Below are 25019 nucleotides of genomic sequence, written 5' to 3' on the forward strand. Positions count from 1 at the left end.
GGGGTGGGGGGGTGGAGGCGACTTGGTTGGTTGGTTGTTTCCTTCCCTCCTCCTTACCCCAGCAGCACCCACCCCTTGCCTGCCGTAAAGCCGCCTGTGCATTCGCGACAGTTAGAGGAGGCGTGTCGATCGAGGTTAGGACTCGTCTCCGATTGGCCTCACTCACTTCCCCCTTCCCCATGGCTTCCGCTGCTCCGCCCCTGGCGGAGGGACTCGAAGCGGTTGCTAAGAAACACTGTAGGCCGAACAGGCCCTCTGCGCATGCGGAAGAGGAAACGCCTTGTACTTTCCGTGAACTACGGTGGCTCGGAAGGGGTTGGGGCTTGCTCGAATGGCGGTGCGAAAGCAGAGTGGCTTCAGTCAGATCCCTGGCAGGTAACTGGGAGCAGCCGCTAACCTCGGCGGCGGGGGAGGCGTGTGTGCGGCCGACTGAGAGGCTGTTCCGGGGCTTAGGATTGCGGAGGCCTCAGTCCCCAGGAAGCCAGGAGAGGGGCGCCTTGTCCCGCCGCTCTCCTCAGAGCTTTTTAGACGCGAGTGACGGGTCCTGGGCTCCTCTCTCGGTCCCTGAGGTTCCGTTAGCTCCCAGGCTGGGCGTGCCTCGCCTAGCGTGGAAAAGAGGACTCTCTGTGGGGTGACGGTGACGCTTCAAGGGCTTTCCTGCAAGAACAGCGACCCTCACGAATTCCTGTGAATGAAAGGGGAAAGAGTGGAAAATATGGGAAGTGGACGTGTTTATTAAGTGCATTTTTTCGTTTAGCCGGTATTTACCTGCCGAGCACTGTTCTAGCCGTTAGGGAGACAACGGTGAGCAAGATAGGATAGATGCAATCATTTGCTTTCGTCACTTTAACAGAGAGACCGACAAACACAAAATTATTTATCCGATAGGGATAGGTTATGTAAAGAAAAGCAGAATAATGGGATCGAGATTGCCTAGGGTGCGATGGCTATTTTAGATAGGAAAGGTCTCTGAGGAAGTGACATTTGAGTATCGATCTGAGTGAGGAAGAGCCAGCCATGCCAAGATCTGAGGGAAGAATTTTTCAGGTAGAGACATCAAAAGCGCAAAGCTTCTGACGCTGGAATAATCTTTGCTGTTGACAGGAACTGCAAGAAAGAAGGCCAGGTAGTCAAGCAGCGTAAGAGGGAGCATGGTTAGTAATGAAGTTGAGGGTGGGGGAGGGGGGGTGCGACAGGCTGCGGATCTTGCAAGACCTTGTAGCGGGTGGTCGGAAAGTTATCGTATCTGTTTATGTTTTGAGAAGATCACTGGCTGCTCAGTGGAGAAGACTGTAGCTAGGAGTGAGGTTAAGGCAAATGTGAAAGACTGTTGTAGTAGTCTAGGCAGTAGTTGACATTATCTTAAACTAAGTCACCCAGTACGCCAGACGTTTGACTCCCATCGATGTCCTCAAAGAGAGGCCTAATTGTATAAAGGAAGTATGCATTTCAACATATCAGCTGTTTTTGTTTAATAAAATATATTAAGATGTTTTGTGGCAGATGGGGGTCACTGCAAACACTTTAAATTGATATCCTGGTATTTTATTGTACATTATCATTCATTTATCCAGAATACTAGTTTTGGTGCCTTCTACATGAGCTACTTATTGGCTTAGGTAGGCAAACTGGGTTCAGGCCTGCCCAGGGAAGCTCATAGTCAAGCGTAGGGGAACCAAACTAGAAAATAGTTATGGACAATGCAGTGAGAGAAATACTGTGTATAGGCTGAGGGAGCACTTGGCAGGGCCCTCTAATCCTGACTTGGATATGTGGAAGGCGCTCCAAGACTGGAGGTTTCCTAGTTGAAGGTTGAGAGTGGGAGGGAAATGGTTGAGTGTGATTTAGAAAGAATGGGCCAAGCAAAGCTTGGGAATCCTTAAAGTGCACAGAGTTTCTGAGGCCCTCAGAGAAAGCCTGGAGCTAAGTTTGTGGGGCACAGAGGTGAGAAGACCCCAAGAGCCAGATCTCAAAGGACATGCTAAGCCATGTTCAAGGATTTGGACTTTATCCGAATGAAAGTTGAGATGTTTTTCAGAAGGAAGTGGGTGTAGGGTGGGCCAAGAAACAGCCACTTAGCACGGACTCTGTTGTGGTTGTCCAGGGTAGGAGTGGTGTACTGTAACAGTGGCAGTGAGGATGGAGAGAAGTGAGGTGAGAAAAGGTCCAGGAACATAGCCAGGTTTCTCACTTGGGTGACTACGAGATACAGGTGCCGTACACTGAGATGGCAAGTTTGAGAGGCCATAGATTGAGATGAGTTTGTATTGAAGGTGCTGTGGAAACTCCAAGTGGAGCTCTCCACTGGCATTTAGATACATGAGTGTGGAGCCCAGAAGAGAGCTAGACCTAACTGTGGGTTCTGAGTTGTTAGCATGTAGATATTAATTGAAGACATTGAGAGTCCATGAAACATTTAAGGGACTACAGTCAACCCTCTGTATTCACGGGTTCCACATTCAACCAACCTCAGATCAAAAATATTTGTAAAAAGAAAAAATTCCAGAAAGTTCCAAAAAGCAAAACTTGAACTTGCCACCAGCTTAGCAACTATTTACATACCATTTACGTTGTATTAGGTATTGTAAGTAAGAGATGATTTAAAGTATAGGGGAGGATGTGCATAGGTTATATGCAAATACAATGCCATTTTATGTAAGGGACTTGAGCATCCACTGATTTTGGTATCCCTGAGGGGTCCAGAAACAATCTCATACCCAGAAATGACTGTAGAAGGAAAGGGGTCCAGCAAGTGTGTCTGAGAAGGAATCTCCAGAGAGGAAGAAGGAACTCCAAGAGAAATTGACTTGTCAAGGATTAGTGTGTGTTTAGAAAAAGGCAAAAATATTTTTAATGGAAAGACTACACAATTATTATCTGTGTAAACATGTGCCCATTTTTCCTTTAAAGAATATACCCCTTTGGCCAGCAAGTCTACTGATGAAATTGTAAGCAGAAGCCGTTTTTAAGAAGAAAACTTGAAGATTGCAGGGGGAGGAGAGTGAAAAGATGTATTATAAAGTGAGAACCCTCATGCATGATAGAGAAGGCACTGAAATTCTATGGATTGATGATTAAATTAATATTCACATCTGGTGAGCCCTAAAGACTTCTTTCCCTTGTTCTGTGTAAGGCTTTTCAGAAAATACAAATGCTTAAAAGAACATTCTTGCTAAACATTTGCTTAGATTAGAAAAAATTAAAGTTGTGTATTATTAAAAGCCAGGCTGCAAATTATACAAGAGAAGTTTTTAATCACTTCTGGCTGTTTCTTTAAACCAAATCCACCCAGAAAGTATCATATCTAAAACAAGAGCGTGGAACAGAGGTACTCTATTTATTCTAGGTAACTCTTCATAAAATAGGTAACTCTTCATAAAAAAACTACTTTGAAGGCTACTACATATTTTTGGATGTATAATTCCCAATTTTTAAAAAATAAGCTATTTTTATATCTTTATACTTCTCAGCAATATTTCATAACTTTGAATTTCTAAATTTCCCTTCCTCCTTGAAGTACGTAGCTGAATTATAATTAGAAACCAGTTATATTCAGACATATTAAATGATATTACATATTAGCAACTTCTGATCTTTCAATTCTGCCGTGATTTCTTACTGGTTTATTATAAAAACAAAATAACATCACAAAAAGTTTGGAAAACAACTTACAATACCTCAACTTCAGTACCACCACGAACTGTATTTTTGCATACTCTTTTTGTCTTCAGACATTTCACACAGTTCCAACAATACTTGTGCTATGGGGAATTCCCTGGCAGTCCAGTGGTTAGGACTCCCATGCTATCACAGCCGAGGGCCCAGGTTCAATCCCTGGTTGAGAAACTAAAATCCCACAAGCCACATGGCGTGGCCAAAAAAAAAAAAAAAAACCTCATGCCATGAATTTCTAGAGTTTATCTGTGCATTCTGCCTGAATAATTACTGCTTCTTTCTTGGGAACCTGGATTGCCACCTGACGTCCCTAGTACTCTTGGTTTCTGGAATTGCATAGAGGCTTTAGGAATCTCCTGGTCCAGTGATTTTCAAATTTTCGTAGCAGTGGGACTCCAATGTAAAGAAGTCTATTAAAAGTGGCATTTTACTAGTATGAATGTAAATTATAAGTTCAGTTTTATAACGTGTACTGATTATAGAATCAGGCAGTTTTGAATTCCGAAAGGAATGAAAGGAATGAATAAATATGTGAATAGTTATGGAGAACACGTTCAGTCTTACAGCATCCTCAGCACCCACGCAGTTTGGATAGTGTGTTTGCAAAATGCTGCTTCAACCAAGACATGAAGGTCTATGAGCTTCTTAACAGAAGCTGGTATCTGAGTTGGGTCCTAATTTTTCCTAGGTTTTCCACTTCTCTGGTCATTTATTTTTCACTTGAAATCCTTTGTTCAGGTTGCAACAATTTTTAAGATTACTGACATACAATTATATCACAACCAGGGAACATGGTATTACCACACTTTCACAGAATGTGCTACTAGATAATTCTAAATTGCTTTATTGTATTGGTGCTCTCAAATTTGGTAATTCTTAAATTATAACTTTTCATTGATTTAAAAGTTTAGATTGCATAATATTTTTTAACAAGTTAAAATTGATTGGATTTCACCAGACTTCATTTTCCATTCAGTTAGGTGATATCAAATTCACACAAATGGAAACACTAATTTTACAACATATAAATGAAATAATTCAGGATCAACGTTTATGATGTTTTAGTTCATAAAACCCTGACTCAACCTGAATTGAGTTTATACCCTGCATGGAAGAGGACTTGATCATTGGAAAAATGCTCAAGCCCCACTGCAGCAACTCTGATTCAGTTGGTGCCTAGGGCTCAGCCATTTTTCCTAGTGCCCCAAAGAGTTCAGTGTGTGACTGAAGTCAGGAATCACTGCCCAGGAGGCTGTGTCTTAAAGCACGCAGTGTTGGTGGAGAGAGTAAGCAGGTTATGCCCTGATGACAGCAGACACCATTCTTGGGACTGCAGGGAGATCGGGACCTGTGTGTTGTAAATAGGGCCACCAGACATGCAGTCCCATCATCTGCCTTTTAGCCTAACTTTGTTCAGCAGTACCTGGCAGGAAAGGAGGATGGGGATGGATAGAGAAATTCCTCTTTGACCTCACAGTCCCAGCAAAAAAATGCTGAAAGAAAGGAAGCTAACTACTGGCTCTTGAGCTTCTTGTAGCCCTGATTCTGCTAATTTAAGGGATTTTTTTTCCCTCAAGGGTAGTTTTAATTTGCACTTTATTGTGACTTCAACGTGTGCAGCTCGAGCACATTGTTAGGTGTGTAACACAGTAAAGACTGAATGAGCTCAGAACTCAAGCCCTGCTATAGATAGTACTGCATTTATAATTTTTTGACATGAAATTTTTACTGTATTTTAAAATTCAGAAGTTAAAAATTACACAGCAGTTAAAAATTCTCTTGAGATCAAAACAGTACTAAAATGAACTTTGGAACTGATTTTAGGATTATTTTGGACATACACACTACTCATGGACACTGAGTGAAGTTAATAAATCCCTGAGAACTTGACTGAAGCAGAATATTCAGCCATGAACATATTCAATAAATATTTGTTAATACTACTGTGTACCTGGCATTGTGCTAGGAGCTGGGGAAGAAGTGATGAACCAGACTCCTCTTAAGGCAGGAGTGTTACAAATTATTGCACAGATAACTTAAAGTACAATTGTGACACATTCTGTAAGACAGCAGTGGTGCTGGGAGACTGAGAGTATCTCAGGAGGACCTAACCTTGCTGGAGAAAGTCATTATTATTAGTTTCAGGTGAGCAACATAATGATTCAATATTTGTATATACTGCAAAATGATCACCACAATAAGTCTAGTTAACATCCATCTCCTCACATAGTTACAGATTTTTTGTGTGGTCAGAACTTTTAAGATCTACTCACTTAGCAACTTTCAAATATACAATACAGTATTGTTAACTATAGTCACCATGCTGTACATTCCATTCCATGACTTACTTATTTTTGACCACCTTCAACCATTTTGCCCACACCCCACCCCCTGCCTGTAGTAAGCACCAGTCTGTTCTCTGTATCCATGAATTTGGGGTTTTTTTAGATTCCACATATCAAAGAGATCATATGGTATTTGTCTTTTTTAATCTGACTTATTTCACTTAGTATAATGCCCTCAAGATCCATCTGCATTGTCACAAATGGCAAGATTTTGCTCTTTTTTTATGGCTGAACAATAATACCTATATCTATAGATATATAAATATATAGATATCACATTTTCTTTATCCATTCATCCATTGATGGACACTTAGGTTGCTTCCATGTCTTGGCTATTGTGGATAATGCTGCAGTGAACGTAGGGATGTATATATCTTTCCAAGTTAGTGTTTTCACTTCCTTTGGATAAATACCCAGAAGTGGAATTGCTGGATCATATAATAGTTCTAGTTTTAATTTTTTTAAGGGACCTCCATACTGTTTTCCATAGTGGCTGCACTAATTTACATTCCCACAAGGGTTCCCTTTTCTCCACATCCTCAGCAACTCTTGTTATTTCTTGTCTTTTTGATAAACAGCCAATCTAATAGGTATGAGGTGTTATCTCATTGTGGTTTTGACTTGCATTTCCCTGATGATTAATGATGTTGAGCATCTTTTAGTGTTACCTGTTGGCCATCTGTATGTCTTTGGAAAAATGTCTATTCAGATCCTCTGCCCATTTCTTAATCAGTTTTTTGGGTTTTTTGTTTTTGCTATCAAGTTATATGAGTTCTTTATATATTTTGGATATTAACCCCTTATCATATATATGGTTTGCAAATATTTTCTCCCATTTTGTAGGTTGCCTTTGCATTTGCTGCCTGATTCCTTTGCTTGCAATTTATGGAAACAACCTAAGTATGTGTCGATGGATGATAAAGAAAATAACAAAAACACCAAGCTCATAGATACAGAAAACAGATCGGTGTTTGTTAGAGATTGGTGGGGTGGGGGGAGGTGGAGGGCAAATGAGTGAAGGGGATCAAAAGTTACAAACATCCAGTTATAAAATAAATAAGTCATGGGGATGTCATGTACAGCATGGTGACTATGGTTAATAATACTGTATTGCATATTTGAAAGTTGCTAAGAGAGCAGATCTTAAAGGTACTCATCACACAAAAAAATTTTTGAAACTATGTTGATGGATGTTAACTGGATTTATTGTAGTGATCATTTTGCAATATATATATAGAGAGAGTCATTATGTTGTACACCTGAAACTAACATAATGTTATATATCAATTATACCTCAATTAAAAAAAGAATCTGGTAAACGGTGTCTTCTATTTGTGCCTTTCTTAACTTGCCACTCCTTTAAAAAATGGGGGAGGAGCATTGTTTTTTCTCAAAATAAATCATGTTCATTCATTTTTTAACAATTTCACACCATAAATAGAAGTGCAAAGGAAGTAAAAGGAAGGAGTGGGGTGGGCAGGGCCTGGAGTCATTCCTGCCGTGTGTTGTCTTGTTTAACAGGGCCACCTGGGGCGCAGGAAACACTGACAGATGTGCACTGGGGATTACTACGGAGACAGTCATTTAACTTAACCCTCCCAGCGTCATTATGCCCTTGAACTTGGAAGGAGACTGAAGCTGAGGTGTAGCTTGCCCCATGGTGACCCTGATGTGGTTGAGACATATGACTCTAGATCCCAGATCCCAGGTTCTTACTAGTATACCACGTTGACAGAAAAACACTTTTAAGTATTGTCTTAATCATACATTTTATCTTTTATCTATAACTTAATTATCAGGCTTTTTCTTTATGCTAAAAAAAATGCCTGACCTGGATCAGAGTCCTGCCAACAAGAGTTTAATAGGAGGACAATTTACAAACATGAGGCAGGGTCTAAGCGTTCTTAGTGTTTTAGCAATAACCTGGAAACTTGTTAGAAATAAAAATTTGGGGGCCCCATCCCAGAACTGCTGTATCTGAAACTCCTGGGGTAAGGCCTGCAGTCTGCTTTTACGTGCCTTGGCAAGTGATTCTGAGGCAGCTAAAACTTGTTTTAAGGAAATGAGCAAGGGATGGTGTACCCTGGGGGCTGGTAACTGCCAGTACCTGCTCTAGGCCTGGAAGTAAGTAGAAGGAGCAGTTCCTGAAACTGGAAAGAACAGTCTCCTGCTCTCCCTCTCCCCCCTCCCCCCCCCCATCTACTACAGGAGCATGTTGGGACGCAGAGAAAGGGGAAGAGTAGAACTAGCAGGGCAAAGGGAAGGTGCCCAACACAGGATGTGCTGTTGGAACATATCCTTCCCCCTCTTGTCACTAGGGTAGAGAGGTGCTCTTGAAATCAGAGTTGGCCAGCTATGATGGCCCTGATGGTGGACATGGATGACGGGACCCCCTTTCCTTTCATCTTCTGGGCCTTCTCAGTGCCTTCACTGCCCTCTCAGACTTTCCTAACCTTGGCACTGCCACCCAGGTTCCCTGCCCCCTCCCAACTTGCTGTAGAGTCTAACCAGACCCACTTTAATTTTTTGGACAAAGTAAATGCCGTCTCAGTTGGGGGAAGGAACTGGAATGTTAGAAGCAGCCTTTGTTTAGAGTGCCTCAACTTCTGCCTCAAGAATCACAGCAGCCTCGTTATTGGAGAGAGAGATTAAGTAACCTGTCTGGCTGTGGTCAGATTTGAACCTATTGTTCCATTAGGCCGAAGCCCAATATTGAGAGATTCTAGTCACTTAGCAAACCATTAGCTTCTCATAGAAAGAAAAGCAGTTTTTTACTTTACGTACTGACCATGAAAGTAATTATTTTTCTGTATTCTGAATTTAATGTAGAGTTTATGTAAAAGAAAAACTCCCTAAAAGTAGTCATCTTTTTTTTTTTTTTTTAAACAAAGGAGTAAATTACTAGCAGCTTGTTTTCTGATAATTTTTAAATTAAGTTGTGGGAGAATGTTTTCTAGTGAATAGACTGCACTTAAAAGCTCTATTTCTTAGGAATACTTTTTAAGAAAATATTTTTAAAACATTTTTAAATACCATTCTCAGTTTTCAGTCTAGAAATTTTTAAAATCAATAAGTTTACGTTTATATTTTAGTTGATATTAATGAAGTCTTATGCATATTGTTGCTAAGGATCAGAAGGCTGATGTCTATAGCTGAAATTGTTATTTTTTTAATTTAACTTTTTATTTTGAGCTAATTGTAAATTCACGTGAAGTTGTAAGAAATAATACAGAGAGATCTTGTGTACCCTTCAACTAGTTTCCTCCAATGGTAGCATCTTGCAAAACTGTAGTACAGTATCACAACCAGGATATTGACATTGATACAATCAATCTACTGCTCCAACTCAGATTCCCCTTTTACTTCTATTCATTTATGTGTGTGTATTTAGTTCAATGCAATTTTATCACATATATAGGTTAGCGTGTTCCCCATCAGTTCTGTTATCATAAGGTCTTTATGACCCTACCCACCAAGTGGGAGGGGCCCTCACTAACCTCTGGCAACCACTGATGTGCTCTCCAGCTCTCTAATTTTGTCATTTCAAGAATTGAACCATACAGTATGCAGCCTTTTGACATTGGCTTTTTTCTCTTAGCATGATTCCCTTAAGGGTCACCCAAATTATTGCATGTATCAATAGTTCTTTCCTTCTTATTACTGAGTAGTATGGATGTACCACAGTTTATTCATCCGTTGAAGGACAACTGGATTGTCTCTAGTTTTGGGCTGCTGTGAATAAACCTACTATGAACTTTCACATACAGGTATTTGTGTGAAAATAAGTCTTTATTTTGCTGAAATAAGCGCCCAAGTGTGTAATTACTGGGTCATATGGTAGCATGTTTAGCTTTTTTGTTTTGTTTTAAAGACTATATTTTTTAGAACGGTTTTAGGTTCACAGCAAAATTGAGAGGAAGGTACAGAGATTTCCTGTATACCTTCTGCCCCCACACATGCATAGTCTCCTCCATTATCAGCATCTGCAGATGGGATACCACAGTGGTACATTTGTTACAGTTGATAAGCCTACATTGACATGTCATAATCACCCAAATCCATAGTTCACATTAGGGTTTACTTTTGGTGTTTTACATCCTATTGGTTTAGACGAATGTATAATCACATGTATCCATCATTGTAGTATCATTCAGAGTAGTTTCACTGCCCTAAAGGTCCTGTGCTCCATGTATTCATCCCTCCCCTCATCCCCCAACTTCTGGCAACCACTGATCTTTTTACCATCTCCATAGTCTTGCCTTTTCCAGAGTGTCATATAATTGGAATCATACACTATGTAGCCTTTTCAGATTGACTTCTTTCACTTAGTAGTATGCTTTTAAGTTTCCTCCATGTCTTTTTCATGGCTTGATAGCACTTTCTTTTTAGCATGAATAATATTCCATTGAGTGGATGTACCACAGTTTATATATATTCATTCACCTACTTAAGGATATCTTCGTTGCTGCCAAGTTTTGGCAATTATGCATGTGCAGGTTTCCTTCTGGGCGTAAGTTTTCAACTCCTCTGGGTAAACACTGAGGAGTGCAGTTGCTGGAGCGACGTGGTAAGAGTATGTTTAGTTTTCTAAGAAACTGCCAAACTGTCTTCCAGTGACTGTACCGTTCTGTGTTCCCACCAGCAATGTAGAGTGGTCCACTTTCTCCATGTTCTGGCCAGAATTTGGTGTCACTAATTTTTATTTCAATCATATTGATAGTGGTATTTACTGTGGTTTTAATTTACATTTCCCTAATGGCTAAGGTAGTTGGACATCTTTTTGTGTACTTACTTGCTCTATATCCTCTTTAGTGAACATGTCCGTGTCTCTTGCCCATTTCCTAATTGAATTATTATCTTTTTTAACGTTGAGTTTTGAGAGTTCTTTATATATTCTAGATACTAGTCCATTGTTGGAAATGTGGTTAGCAAATATTTTCTCTCAGTCTGTGCTTATCTTTTTATCCTCTTAATAGGGTCTTTCACAGAGCAAAAGTTTTTAATTTTGTTGAGGTCCAGTTTATCAATTTTTACTTTTATGGATTGGGCTTTGAAGGCCAAGTCTAAGAGCTCTTTGCCTAGCCTTGGATCCCAAAGATTTTCTCCTTTTTTTTCTAAAAGGTTAATTTTAAGTATTAAGCCTGTGATCCATCTTGAGTTAATTGTTGTAAAAGGGTGAAATTATTTTAAATGAAGTTAAATCAAGGTCTTAAGTCACTCATATTTATACTGCCTTTAAACTGTTGATGAACTGATATCAAAGTATGATCAGTGGATAGTTAGGCTTTTCACCCTGGGTTTGATGTAGCTACTAAAAGTAATTTAATGTAAAAATCAATCAAATGGTTGTCCTGATTAATGTTTCAACCTTTGGTTGCTGAGTATCATTTGAAAAAATTAATTGTAGTTTGCACTGGGAATTTGCATAGTTGGGAAGTTGTATTGTAATTGGCCTTGATTTTAGAATTTGTGCAGCATGTAGAAATGATTCTGAGGATCAGTATTCTGTTTTAAGGTATTGTGGGAGTACATATAGAAACTGTTAAAGATTAGGCTGTGTGAGTTACTCCTTACACTTAAGAAGTTTATTAGAGAGCTTCTATTCAACCATTGCCCTGAGGCTTTGGAGCATCAGAGGAAATTTGAGAAGGGGCACTGGCTCTGAAATTAGACTTTCTGGGTTCAAATCCTGATTCTGCCAGTTAACTGGCTCTGTAACTTGATCTCTTTGTGCCTTAGTTTCCTTATTGTAAAATGGGTGTGGTAATTAAGTACCCACCTATTACCATTGTTATGAAGCTATTACTCACTTAAAACAGTTTCTGATACATAGTGGGCGCTCGATAAACTTCAGCAATTATTATCCCTAAATCATTGATTTTATGTGAAGATGGGTGGGGAATATATATATATATATTTAAATTTTATTTATTTATTTATTTATTTATGGCTGTGTTGGGTCTTAGTTCCTGTGCGAGGGCTTTCTCCAGTTGTGGCAAGTGGGGGCCACTCTTCATCGCAGTGCGCGGGCCTCTCACTATCGCGGCCTCTCTTGTTGCGGAGCACAGGCTCCAGACGCGCAGGCTCAGTAACTGTGGCTCACGGGCCCAGCTGCTCCACGGCATGTGGGATCTTCCGGGACCAGGGCTCGAACCCGTGTCCCCTGCATTGGCAGGCGGATTCTTAACCACTGCGCCACCAGGGAAGCCCCAAGGGAATATATTTTTAATATTAAGACAAGCAAGATTCTGTTAGGATTTGACTGCAAAATTCAGATAGTTTACAGTCCTTAAACAATAAAAGAGAGACTTTAAATAAATTTTATGCTTGTAATGGGCACCCCCTTAGGCTCCCTGACGTGGGAATTCACTTTCCTTTTCCAGGAGGTGTTTTCTGAAAGAACTCTGAGAAGCACTGCTCATTCACATTTTCTAATTAGGCCTCTCCTAACATTTGTGTCCGTTACAGGCTAGACAAATCTCTCTCATTATCCAGGATAGCTGGCTCCAGAGCCTCTCAGCATTCTGAGCATCCTTCCCCAGACACTTCGCTTTGTTGATGTCTCGTAAGAGCTTGGTGTCGGAGGGGTATGCCTTCCTCTAGACCAGCATGGTAATGCAGCTTGAGATGTCCCAATCTCATAGCAGCCACTACGAGGAAAAAAGTGTGGTTGGTTAATCCCCTAGTTCGTTTTTTCAGGATTTGTCCTTTGCTTTAGTGCTATGATTGCTTTAAAACAACAACTGCAGTTCTCAATTCTCAGTGGGTTACCATAGACATTTGTTTCAATGCAGGTTTCTTTGGCCAGCATTAATATCTTAAAAGACACTGTAATTAGGAAGGGTTTATGATAGTCACAGTAGAAGCAGCCTAGCACCTATTGTCTTCATTCATTTGTTATCTGCCTGGCATTTGTGACCCCTAGTTGATGCTTTTGTTTTTCTTTCTGTCTATAAAGCATCATTTTGACTCTTTGTATCTTCAAGTTTATAACATTTCAATCTGATTTCTCATAACCACTCTTATCAAGACCCTGGGTCCCACCGTGATAGAAAATAGCCCATCCTCCCCTCCAACCCCCCCCCAAACCCCCAAAATGCTTTTTTGTTTACCTATTTATTGGCATTCACTTTAGTTTTGTGTGCTGAAATGATTGAACCATTTGAAATGGGTCTTTTTATAGGTTGAAAATAGTTGAAATAGCAGCAGTTTTATTCTCATTTGTGGTAAAATTTAAGGACTTAAGATGTATAGAAATATTATAAGTTTTTTTTATTGCTATAGCATTGAAATAAAAATAATTCCATTTGTGGTTGAAAATTACATGAATAGAGTTGAGTATACAATATTAATTAAAACCTAATTAGGTAGATTTACTGATTAAATTAGCTTTAAAATAAAAAATATTGCCACAGAATATTTTATATAATAGAATATTTTATATGTAAAAATGTCAGTAGTTTTATTGGGAAGAAATGTTATAACTAAAATATAAAGTAAAATAAGTATGATGGAATTCATCTTTGAAGTAGAATATGAAAACTAATTTCTGGTCTGTGACAGACAAAATATACCAGACAATTAAGGAGATGATTTTATTCAAGCTATTGCAACAGAGAGAATGTTTATTAATGGAAAACCTCTCAAAGAAGGAAGAAATGGGGAGTTTTATAAAACTAGGGAGTCAGTAAGGAAGGGTGAAGGTGAGTCCTATCTGGAAATACGGTCAGCCCTTTCTTGGAACACAGAAGGTTCAGTGCTTCTTAACCATAGCTGCTTTCTGGGAGCACAGGGCTCAGGTAAATTTTAACATTGTCAGATGGAACAAGGTTACTGATATTACCGTATTAAGTTATGTTTATAAATTGTGTGAGATACCACGGTTTGAAAATAGAATTCAGTGAAAACTTTACAGAAGCTTCATTTGTAACCTTAAAATCTATAGGTTTCTTAATATTTATTTCTGCACTGGAGGACTAGAACAGGGCGGCTTTGTCTTGTAGGGGTGACCAGGAAATGAAATTCCTTACAAGCTAAGCAAGGGGAAGAAACCAGTGGAGAGGGAGGTTTGAAGACCAAGGGCAGGCCAGTGGGCCCTATAGTAAAAGTGAGAACCGATAAAAGTGACAGCCCTCCCTATGAGGTCTCTTCCAGTGAGGAAGGAAGGAAGTTAAAGATGGGCATTTATAAGTGGGTCCGGGTAAAGGAGGGAATTCCGTGGATTTTGTTAAATATAAATTTTAAAAGGACAAAATCATGACCCATATAAAATGAACGCAGAGCAACGATTTTATTTAACTAGTTAATTAATGAAAGAACTAGACAAATGTCACAACCATTTTAAAAGAAAAGTTGACTTTATATAGAGTAAAGGAATGTTGAAATGAGTTTACAGATGGAAGCAAAACTGGCTTTTCCCACTGCAGGGAGGGTTGCCCCTTCACCAGACAATTATGGGCATGTCCACAGACAAGAATTATTTGCATTGCTATCAGTTACTTACAATTTACCAAGGTGTAAAATAGCTCAAAGGCAGTGAAAAGACCAAGCCCTGTAGGATCCAATAATTCCCAGAGGCTCCAGTGTTCCCATTGAAAGGATATTCAGTAATCTCTTTTGCTTGCACCAAAGTCTTTAATTTTTCCTAGCCACGCTTGCTGTATAGTAACTACATGCTTTCTCTAATATTCACTTATCAGTTGATTGCCCATTTCTCTGCTTTAAAAGCCACGTCTGATCCTTTCCTTTTGCCCCACTCTTTCTGGTCTCCATCAGGTCAAAGGAGCCTGGGGAAACCAGGATGTCTAAATTTATATCCAGCTACAAATACAAAATACAGTTTGCTCACGTTTGGATTGCTTTTGCTTAACGTCTTGTCTTTTTCTTGGGATGGCGTTTAAAATTTTTTAATTTAATGTTATAAATGATAACCAGGGTTTCTTTATATTATCATATAATTTTAAGTTGGGAGTTAACCAGCAATAACCATAATAGTTTGACCATATAGCAATCTAACTTTAGGTTTTCATCTATAAGTTGAACGTAAAAGTTAATGAATTTGAGTTATTAGCCAAGTGGTTCTCAACCTGGATGATTTTGCCTCCCAAGGGCATGCTACTGGCATCTAGTGGGTAGAGGCCAGGAATGCTGCTAAAACTTCCTACAATGCACAAGACACCTCCCCCAAAGCAAAATTACCCAGTTCCTACTGTTAATAGTGCCAAGGTTGAGAAACTCTGACAGCCCATTGAAAAATGTTAGAGGAAAGCTAAAGTTTTACTGTAATAAAATTAAAAATAATTTTATGATCTTAAATCTATATGAAAAACATGAATTTTATTTTTATGGTTTTAAAATAATCTTATTACCAGTTTTCCACTTTTAGAAATTAAGCCATCAGTATTACCTTTAACTTGAGAGACTAAATGATTAAGTGGAAACAGATGCCTTTCCCTTGTAATGTAATGTATATAACACTTATATTTTTAAATTATTTTTCCTATTTTAGGTTTTATTGAAGAAACAGAGATTCATCCCATTTCTAAGATTAATATTTACAATTTGGATTTGTCGACCTTCTTGTAAGATATATATGGCAATCAAAATGAAAGCTTTCTTTGAAGTTTTAGAACAATTATACCGGAAGGTACTTCTTGGAGCCACACTTGAAAATGACAGCCATGATTACATCTTTTATCTCAACCCAGCATTTTCAGATCAAGATTGCTCTACAACCACCTCCTCAGACTGCTCACACATCCTTGATGTTCAGGGCAAGCATCAGCCATCCTCTGTGAATTTGGCTACCCCTTCTGTAGCACCTGTGTGTTTGCAGAGACATTTTCAGTTGAGCAGTACCCGAGAAATAATGCTCCTTCAGTTAACAGTGATCAAAGTGATGATAACCAGAATATTATCTGTCGAAACTGAATTGCATGCTAAGGAGAAATATAAAGATATAATTAAAATTCTTTTAAAATCATCTGACATCGATTCTAAATTAGTAAGCCCATTTGCTTTGGGGGGTTATTTTAAGATCTAGATTTTTAAAATATACGTTTTAACATTCAGTAACAGTAGGTAAATTTATTTGTTTTCTTATAGACCTGTATGTTCCAAACCTCGGATAAATTGTTATCTCACATGGCTGCAAAGTGCCTTGCACTACTTCTGTATTTCCAACTGAAGGAAAAGGTAAGATAAGTAATCAAATTATGTTACTGTTTCTTTTATAGTTTCTTTAAAATTGCTCTCTGGCATTCAATATTTTATCAATAAAATATTTGCTCACATAATAACGTGTAAATCCACAAAAGTGTAAGAATAGAATAATATGATGGCTTATATCAAGGATTAGAGTCTTAAATATGTTGTAAATCTTCACAGATCAGATTCTTAACCCAAAAGATGGGTTTCAAGTCAAAGAGTTCATAACTTTCTTCAGATTGTCAAAGGAGTAGGTGGGCCTCCTTCCTCCCCTCCAAAAAAAAGGTTTAGGAACCCCTGCTTGAGACTAAGACCATTTTCACAGGTTTAATATAAATAAATTCTAAGAGTGGTCCTCAGCATAATGAAAAAATATGAACAAATTATCAGATTTTTCTCTTATCTCTGAATTAGTTTATAAACAAATCTAAATTTACTGACTTCTTTCAGCTATAATTGCTTGTTCCTTTCTTAAAATAACATTCTTTCCTGAATTAAAAAAGGCGGTATTTGCAGTAGAAAATTTGGGAAAAGAGAAAAAGTATAAAGACCAAAATAAAAATTACATATCATTCCAGCTACCAGAGATAATAACCACTGCTAATATTTTCATGTTCCCTTTGATCTTGTATTTCTATGGCATATTGAATTTCTTGATTTAAGGAATATTAGGATATTTGTGTCCTTGTTTTAACAAATATTATCATACTTTTTTTTTTGGAAGGGAGTAAGCAATGTTGTATTGAGTTGTATATAATAGGTAATTTGTAATTGTAAAGAAAATATTGTATTATAACTTACTCCTTTAAATTTTTTCTAACTTCTAGATAACATTGAGTAATTCCTGGATTTCTTTCTGCCAAAAAAATCTTTCTGAATATTCTGAAAGTGATAAAGTAGTATACTGCCTCTGGATGCTTACCTTTGTAATAAAAGAAATCTTTAAAGATACATGTTCACAAAAAACAGGTATGAATTATGTTTCCCCGTAAACAATGGTCATTATCTTGTTCCCAAGGAGGATTATAGTTATACAATGAAGAGTAAAACTTACTTTGCAACGTCTGATCTGTCTTGAAGTATGAAAACCTAAAGAATTGTGCCCCATATTTTTTGATTGAGGATACCTTTTTAAAAGGAAAAAATGTAAAACTTCACTATTATTAAAAATTGAAATTAAAGCTTTTCATTTTTATATATCCTTTGCATCGTCTGATGTTACTGATATTTGTAAAATGGGTATTAGCCATGGTTATTAGCTCTTACTTAGTCTGTGTATCTTCATTTGTTCATGTTAGAGGTAAACAATCCAATCCATTTTTTCATCTTATAAAGGGATAATAATTACAAAAATTGAATTGTAAAATTGTTTTTTAAGAAGTCTTTGTTTTTCCTGTTGCTTATAATTACTATTTTTTTAATCACAGAAATTCTAAAGCAGTTCCTGACTCCTTTTGACACTATTTTTGAAGTCTTTTACAATTCCTTATTTTCTCAGCATTTTGAAAACCACCAAGATACTTCTAAACTAATAAATAGCTTGATATGTTTCCTGGAATTGCTTGAACTTCTTATAGCCTCCAGAATCCACCTGAAGTTACATTTCGCTTGCCAGAGGATTTTATTTTTGAAACCTTCTTGCGTGTTCGACGTTATTACCTGGCCTATTCAGGCTTTTGTCAAAAGGAAATTCATCATATTCATCAAAAAGTGCCTTCTCTGCAAAGTGGGTGAAGACCTTTCTCGGGGATCTGTCCCTACCTTCATGGCACCAGATCATCCTTTAGATGTGGACCTGTTGGCTTTGGCTGATGCTGTTTTGCAAGCTGTGGATTTGGGCTTGTTGAGGACACTGTCTGTCTATGGAAAACCTTCCTGCTTTGGAGGCGATGAAGTCCAACCTGGATGTGAGTGTGTCCCTGGTCCAGATCATGTGATCCTTAGAGCAGCGAGCTTACTTATCATTAGATCCTTAGAAATCAAGTTTCAAAATGGTGCTTCAGCAAATGAAATGAAAGGTAACTCTCTCATCTCCTTTTGTATGCAAAGTAATGGGAAATTATTTACTGAAGTAAAATTATTCATAATTATCAAATCTCAGGACTGTAATTTCACAATTTAAGCTATATGTTATTCTAATTATAATTTATTAATTTTCTTCAAAAAAAAAGAGAAAAAACTAGAATTGCCTTAAGAAAAAAAGTTTCAGTTTTGTGCTCTAAACTGAATTTGCGTAGTATAGTTAATAATTGTGTTTAAAAAAAAAAAGATTCTGTTGAGTCACTTCGAAGTAAGCAATGTAAGTCAATTCATATTCAGATATTTGTAGTATATTATTCATATTTTCCTTCATAAAATTGGTATATCTACTAATACAGATATTTGACAATTAGGAGTTGAATCGAAACTAATATGTCAGAAGTTATATTGATGAAGAAATTTTTGTATAAAATTTCCAGGATGTTAACTTAAGAGTCCAAAGAGAGCCATTTAAAGTATTCAGTGTAGGTGCTGGGGAAGGTTATGTCCTCTGTTTCATTTGAGGAAAATGAATAGTAAACGTCTCTAAACAAGCAGCATAGAGTTTCAGTGAAAGGTTTGAATTGTAAGCAATGACTTCCCTGAATTGCTTTAGATAACATTTAGCTTGTAGTAACAACATGTAAGATATAATCCTGTGCAGTTATCATTTACAACACTAGATGGCGTGTGTTATATGTCAAGAATTTTAAATTGCAGTTAAAACTCAAAACCTTTTTGACTTTTGTGCTTAATAGTAGTACTTTCTTTTAATACTTTAAACAATTTTAAACAAACAAAAAATTTTTTTTCTGTTATTTTGAGGGCAAATTATTTTTGTTTGGGTGCATTGTTGTGTCTAGTAACAAACCATGTGGCATCCAGTGAAGTGATTTCTGTTGCCTACCACTCATTCATTTATATGCATTTAGCAAGAATTTATGTAACTTTTATTTCTCAGAGATAATTAGTTATTTGGCAGCGTGGGAAATAGATGATCTGGCTATACATTTTAACTGTATCCTACTGAGTGGGTCATTTTTTTCTCTGAAGCTCAGTTTCCTAATATACAAAGTAGAGATAATCCCTAACTCACAAACTTTTTGAAAGTGTGAATTATGAAAATGAATTTTAAAATACTCTAGATATTATAAATGTATATATAGGCAAGTTATTATAAATGCATTCATAAACTGTTGCTTGCTTTTGAAATTTGCATTTTTTGAAGTTGATTTACAGAGGTTCATGTCTGAGTTACTGACCTTCTTAAAGCCTCACCTTCAGCCCTCTCTGCAATCACACAATCTTTGTGAGTGGTTGTCTAGGGTCTTCATAGAACAAGACGATGACATGCTGGAGGCTGCCAAAACAGCAATGGGCATCTACCTGAAGTTGACCAGGTTCGTATATTTTAAATTAATTATACTAACTACATGCCAGGAAAGCAGAAAACATTTTTAATAATGTGTTGGACATACTATTTACTTTCCATCATTAGGGGAAAAAAAAAATCCCTAACAATCTTGTGGTTTCCTTATAAGTTCCAATTCCTTTCTTTAACCCTGCCCTACATGAAAATAGATTATATTTGAGTTCTCATTATGAAAACCTGGCTGGCTAGGCAGATCTAGGGATTAGAACTAGACTGAGATTAGACAGCATGGGTTCTGGCTGAATCTCCACCTTTGCTTTACCTGTGTGATCAGGAATAAGTTAATACACTTGTCTAAGTCTTAATTTAATTGATGTTTAAGAACTCTTTCCACCTCTGAGACTAACTTGTCTGTATTGAACTTCTGTAAGGTGATTTTTGCCTTTGTAAAGGTGAGTACAATCTTCTAAGTAATCAAAGGAACTGTTGTAAATTTTCATTTTAATGTACAGTTGAACTGGGATTGATATCATCTTGAGGCAGATATCTGAAATTGATTATGAACTTACGTTACTGATGACATTTTATACTGATCCTATTTCTGTTTATTAAAACAGCTGTACTTGGTCAATCTTGGGTCAATCTTGTGGCAAATATCTGTAATTGGTAATGAAGTTAATAACTGAAGACCTTTTACACTGTTTCTGCTTCTGCTTTATTAAAACCTTAAAGTATTTGCTTTATTTCCATTTCTTTCTTGGCTTCAGAGAAAGGGATTTCTTACTAATGACTGTCGGTGCAGTGTTGTGCTGCCAGTTCTTACTTGTATTATGACACTGCTGGCAGTGGCTACTTTCAGACTGTAAGAGTTTGGGGCCAATTTTCAAAAGGTTCTAATCAAGAACACAGAATTCCTGCATGCGATTTGAATTAGGCTTAGAAACGGTCAAATACAAATTCCGTCTGAATGCACATGCCTCGTAGAGTATATCTTAGTTGTATTCAAAGCTGACTTCTTACTCCTGAAGAAAGAGGAAGCCTCTGAATTAAATTTACTTTGTATGTGAATTTCTAACTTTCTTAGCTTGAGTTTAGTGTGCTCGCAGAGGCATGTGCTCATGTCATATGTATTTTTTTTAATGTAACTGTATTAGTTAAGAGTGACTGGCTGTAAATGATAGAAATCAACATAAGTTAGTCTAAGCAAAAAAAAAAAAAGGAATTTATTGGCTCTTAATTGGGAATTCTAAGGGGTCAAGTTGTCATCAGGTATAACTGTATATGACTCAAACCATGTCATTGATTATTTCTCTTTGTTTCTATCTCACGGCTCTGAATTAATTCTCAGGGCCACCAGCAGTGCCAGGCTTACAGCAGCCTTACAGTTATAATCTTTAATGGTGCCAGCAGAAGTCCTGGAGAGATCTGATTAGCCTGCGTGGGTCACAGATTCATGTTGGAATCATGGTGGCCAGGAGCTTGGGTACTCTGATTGGTCAGTCTGGGTCACATGCCCACCCCTGTTGAGGCAAGTGTGGAAGGAAAGGAAGGAGGTTAATTGCCACCTTACCACGGGGAATTAGTTACCTGTAGGAACAAGGAATTCTGATGTCAAGAGACAGGAAGACAGAGGACTTTAATTGGGCAGGTAAAAACTAGAACTACCAAAGTCAATGGATTTTATTTATTTTATTGAATCAGATTTATATGGAGTTTGTGGAAAAAGAGATGGTTTTGAAATTTTTTTTTCTTTTTAAAATAATGCATACATTAAAAAGAAATCTAATAGGAGAATTTATGGTTTGTGAATTACATCTGTCAAAACTTACATTTGTAAACAGTCATTAATCTGAGGTCTCTGCTCTCTTTGTTTTCAGAGAATGTGAAGCTACTGAAAGCTTGACCCAAGAAAAAGAAATGTGGAACCATCACACACATGAAAATGGCTATAATCCACACTGTATTTTTTTATTCTTACTAAAAAATATAGGATTTGATTCTACAGTTCTTCTTGATTTTTTGATTTCATCAGAAACCTGTTTTCTTGAATATTTTGTTAGATATTTAAAATTATTGCAAAAAGACTGGGATAATTTTTTCACCATTTGCAAGTACTTTGATATAACTGAATCTAAAGATAACATAAATATTTGTTGTTGTATCTCCTCACTTGTCCAAGACAGAAGCAGCAACCAAACAGAACCTAGTCCTTTGGCTGTTCTTGGTAATCACAGAGATGCTCATGCTTGGGTCTCCTGGGCTTCTGAAGCTTCTTCTGAACCACTGAACCATGTTGTGATGTCTGAGGAGGCCCAGGCCACACTCCAGGCTAATAGTCTGTCTCCCCCACGAACTTCTCAAAGTCTGGTAGATTATGAAACCTCTGATGATTCTGAAGAAGAATCCACAGGCCAGCGTTTAGCAAACAGTAGACTAACATCTTTACACCAAGAAGCAATGAAGAAAATTCAGGACACAGTTGGAACAAGTAGGGATAAAAAAGAACTTAGCCTGGAGTCTCAGTCAAGGTCTCTGGTTTCCAAAGAATCTAATACTCCCTTCTCTGTTGATTGTGACATAGGCCCAAATAACATTGCTTCTAAAGTGGGAATATCTCACAGAACAGTAAAGTGCTTTGAAGAGCTACAAGGTGCCATTTATCGTTTGCAGAAGAAAAATCTGTTCCCATATAATCCAACAGCACTTTTGAAGTTGTTAAAACATATTGAGACAATATATAATAGAAGTATGACTCCTTTGTAAAACAGGAACTGGTTTTCCCTAATATAATTGTGCCTTAATGAGATAACAGTAAAAAAAAAAAAAAAAAAAAAAAACTTCAAAAGGGTTTTCTAACATGCCTTTCCTTTGCCTTTTGGAAGCTGCCTAGTGACTGAAAAAGATACATCAAATGACAAGTCACTTGATACAGTTGTACAGCACTCAAAATTTATGGTAGTTCAACTTACACAAATTTGGGATAGTTACTGTATTAGTTTCTTACTGCTGCTGTAAAAATTACCACAAACTTGGTGGCTTAAAACAACAGAGATTTATCCTTTCACAACTAGATTTATCCTCTAGTTCTCTAGTTCTCCTCTAGTTCTGGAGGCTAGAAATTCAAAATCAAGATGGCTACAGGGCCACACTTTCTCTCAAGGCTCTAGGGGAGAATCCTTCCCTGCCTCTTCCTAGCTTCTGGCCATTGCTGGCAATCCTTGGTATTCCTGGACTTGTTGCTGCATCACTCCAGTCTCTTTCTCTGTTGTCACATGACATTTTCCCTGTCTGTATCCAGTTTCCCTCTTGTAAGGACACCAGTCACTGGGTTAGGGCCCACTCTCATCCAGTGTGGCCACATCTTAGCTTAATTATATCAGCAAGTACCCTATCTCACATTCACAGGTTCTGGGTAGATGTGAATTTTGGGAGGGACGCTGTTTAAGCGAGTATGGTTATTATTTCCCCCTGAGGTATTTACGTGTAATGTGATATGTAAAAAACTTAAATCTTAGCAGTTTTTTAAAGAGAGGTGATTAGCTCTATATGTATATATGTGGTCTACAAACACAAGTGTATTCTTTAAAAAGAGTTTTAATAGGTAATTTTCCTATTTAAAATTGTGATATGGATAATTATATTCTGTCTTTTTGAGAGGAGGCAGTAAATTCAAGTTTTCATGTCATTACAGGCATACCTCATTTTATTGTGCTTCACTTTATTGTGTTTTGTAGATATTGCATTTTTTACAAATTGAAGGTTTGTGGCAATCCTGTGTCATACAAGTCTTTTGATGCCATTTTTCCAACAACATTTGCTCACTTTGTGTCACATTTTGGTAATTGCAATATTTCAAACTTTTTCATTATTTGTTACAAATATAAAACTTTAATGGATGAGGAGTTGCTTCTTATGGATGAGCAAAGAAAGTGGTTTCTTAAGATGGAATCTGCTCCCGGTGAAGATTCTGTGAAGGTTGTTGAAATGACAACAAAGGATTTAAAATATTATATAAACTTAGTTGATAAAGCAGCGGCACGGATTGAGAGGATTGACTCCAATTTTGAAAGCACTTCTACTGTGGGTAAACTGCTGTCAAATGCATTGCTTGCTACAGAGAAATGGTTCATGAAAGGCAGAGTCCATCAGTGGGGCAAACTTCATGGCTGTCTTATTTTAAGAAATTACCATGGCCACCGTGATCAGTCAGCAGCCATCAACATCGAGGCAAGACTCTCCACCAGCCAAAAAATTACACCTCGCTGAAGGCTTAGATGATGGTAAGCATGTTTTAGCAATAAAGTATTTCTTTATTAAGATATATAGGCATAATGCCATTGCACACTTACTAGACTACAGTATAGTGTAAACATAACTTTCATATGCACTGGGAAACCAAAAAATCCATGTGATTCACCTTGTGATACTTGCTTTATTGTGGTGATCTGGAACTGAACCCGCAATATCTCCAAGGTCTGTGATGGATTTATATACTAAGAGCATAACTATATTGTGCTGGTCAGTCTGTCATTAAGACGATCTGAAATGTCCTTAAAATATTTTTTAAATGATCCTTTTATAGAGAAATATAAGGAGACTGAACCTATCAGACATTAAAATATACTTTAAGGCTGTGTTAATCAAAAGAGGGTAGTACTCATTCAGGTAGAAATGGGAATATCAGTGGAACTAAACAGAGGATGGCTAATCAAAGTAACAGTGAGATACTAATGTTAACCAAAGAGAAATGCAGAGGTCAAAAACTCTGGTAACAGAGTTGGGGGTGTACATTGGGGCAGCTTCTACATGAAAAGTATGTATCTTCAAGGATTTTCAATGCCACATTGTTTATAAAAGCGAAAGACTAGAAATAATCTGGTTAAGTAAATCATAATATATATACTCATAGTATGTATGCTAAGTTATATATACTTGTGGAAAGAATGGGCTGTATTCATGTTTACAGAAATGAAACATCTACAGTTAAAAAAAAAAAAAGTGAGTATACTGGGCTCCCATTTGTTTAAGAAAAGAACGTGGGGAAGGAGTAATACACACACATATTTATATATGCCTTTGTGTATTTATAAAATATTTATGTAAGAACATATAAGAAAATACTAATAGTGGTTGCCCTGGGAAACAGATCTGAAGTAGAACATTTGACTTCTCATTATATATCTCTTTCTACTCTTGTTTTTAATTGGGTACTTTTTTTTTTAGTTAAAATTTTTTTAAGGAAAGGAAAAAAACAAACATTCTTTATGTTCCTAAGGGTACATAAATGTTAAATGCATTAAAAGTCATGCTTATACAGATGTGTTTTTGACCTGTGTTTCTCTATAAGGTTAATAAGGAACCATCAGTCCCTTGTTATATCTAAAATGAGGAAAAGGCAATCT

The 25019-nt window shown here is 37.3% G+C and overlaps 1 protein-coding gene across 7 annotated transcripts; it reads left to right on the plus strand.

Moving 5' to 3' along the window:
• Positions 1-282: 282 nt before the first annotated feature.
• On the plus strand, positions 283-23182 carry LINS1 (lines homolog 1). Of its 7 annotated transcripts, none has more exons than XM_068556787.1 (8): positions 294-375; positions 2911-3095; positions 15529-16023; positions 16125-16214; positions 17054-17195; positions 17654-18244; positions 19474-19645; positions 21495-23182. In XM_068556787.1, exons 3-8 carry the CDS (start codon positions 15613-15615, stop codon positions 22378-22380), a joined length of 2292 nt encoding a protein of 763 aa, XP_068412888.1. In that variant the 5' UTR covers positions 294-375; positions 2911-3095; positions 15529-15612; the 3' UTR covers positions 22381-23182. The 7 variants fall into 7 exon arrangements, with proteins under 7 accessions (XP_068412879.1, XP_068412888.1, XP_068412905.1 ...); XM_068556804.1 differs by having other exon boundaries at positions 17654-18133; XM_068556814.1 differs by having other exon boundaries at positions 17804-18244.
• The last annotated feature ends 1837 nt before the right edge of the window (positions 23183-25019 follow it).

This window comes from Eschrichtius robustus, chromosome 1, assembly GCF_028021215.1.
Source record: "Eschrichtius robustus isolate mEscRob2 chromosome 1, mEscRob2.pri, whole genome shotgun sequence".
NCBI classification, from domain to species: Eukaryota; Metazoa; Chordata; class Mammalia; order Artiodactyla; family Eschrichtiidae; genus Eschrichtius; species Eschrichtius robustus.

Bases quoted from the DNA above. Each gene is read 5' to 3' on its own strand.
- LINS1 (XM_068556778.1), top strand. From the start codon at position 15,613: ATGGCAATCAAAATGAAAGCTTTCTTTGAAGTTTTAGAACAATTATAC. The intron at 16,024-16,124 runs GTAAGCCCATTT...GTTTTCTTATAG, and splicing joins CTGACATCGATTCTAAATTA to ACCTGTATGTTCCAAACCTC. The intron at 18,245-19,473 runs GTAACTCTCTCA...CATTTTTTGAAG, and splicing joins TTCAGCAAATGAAATGAAAG to TTGATTTACAGAGGTTCATG.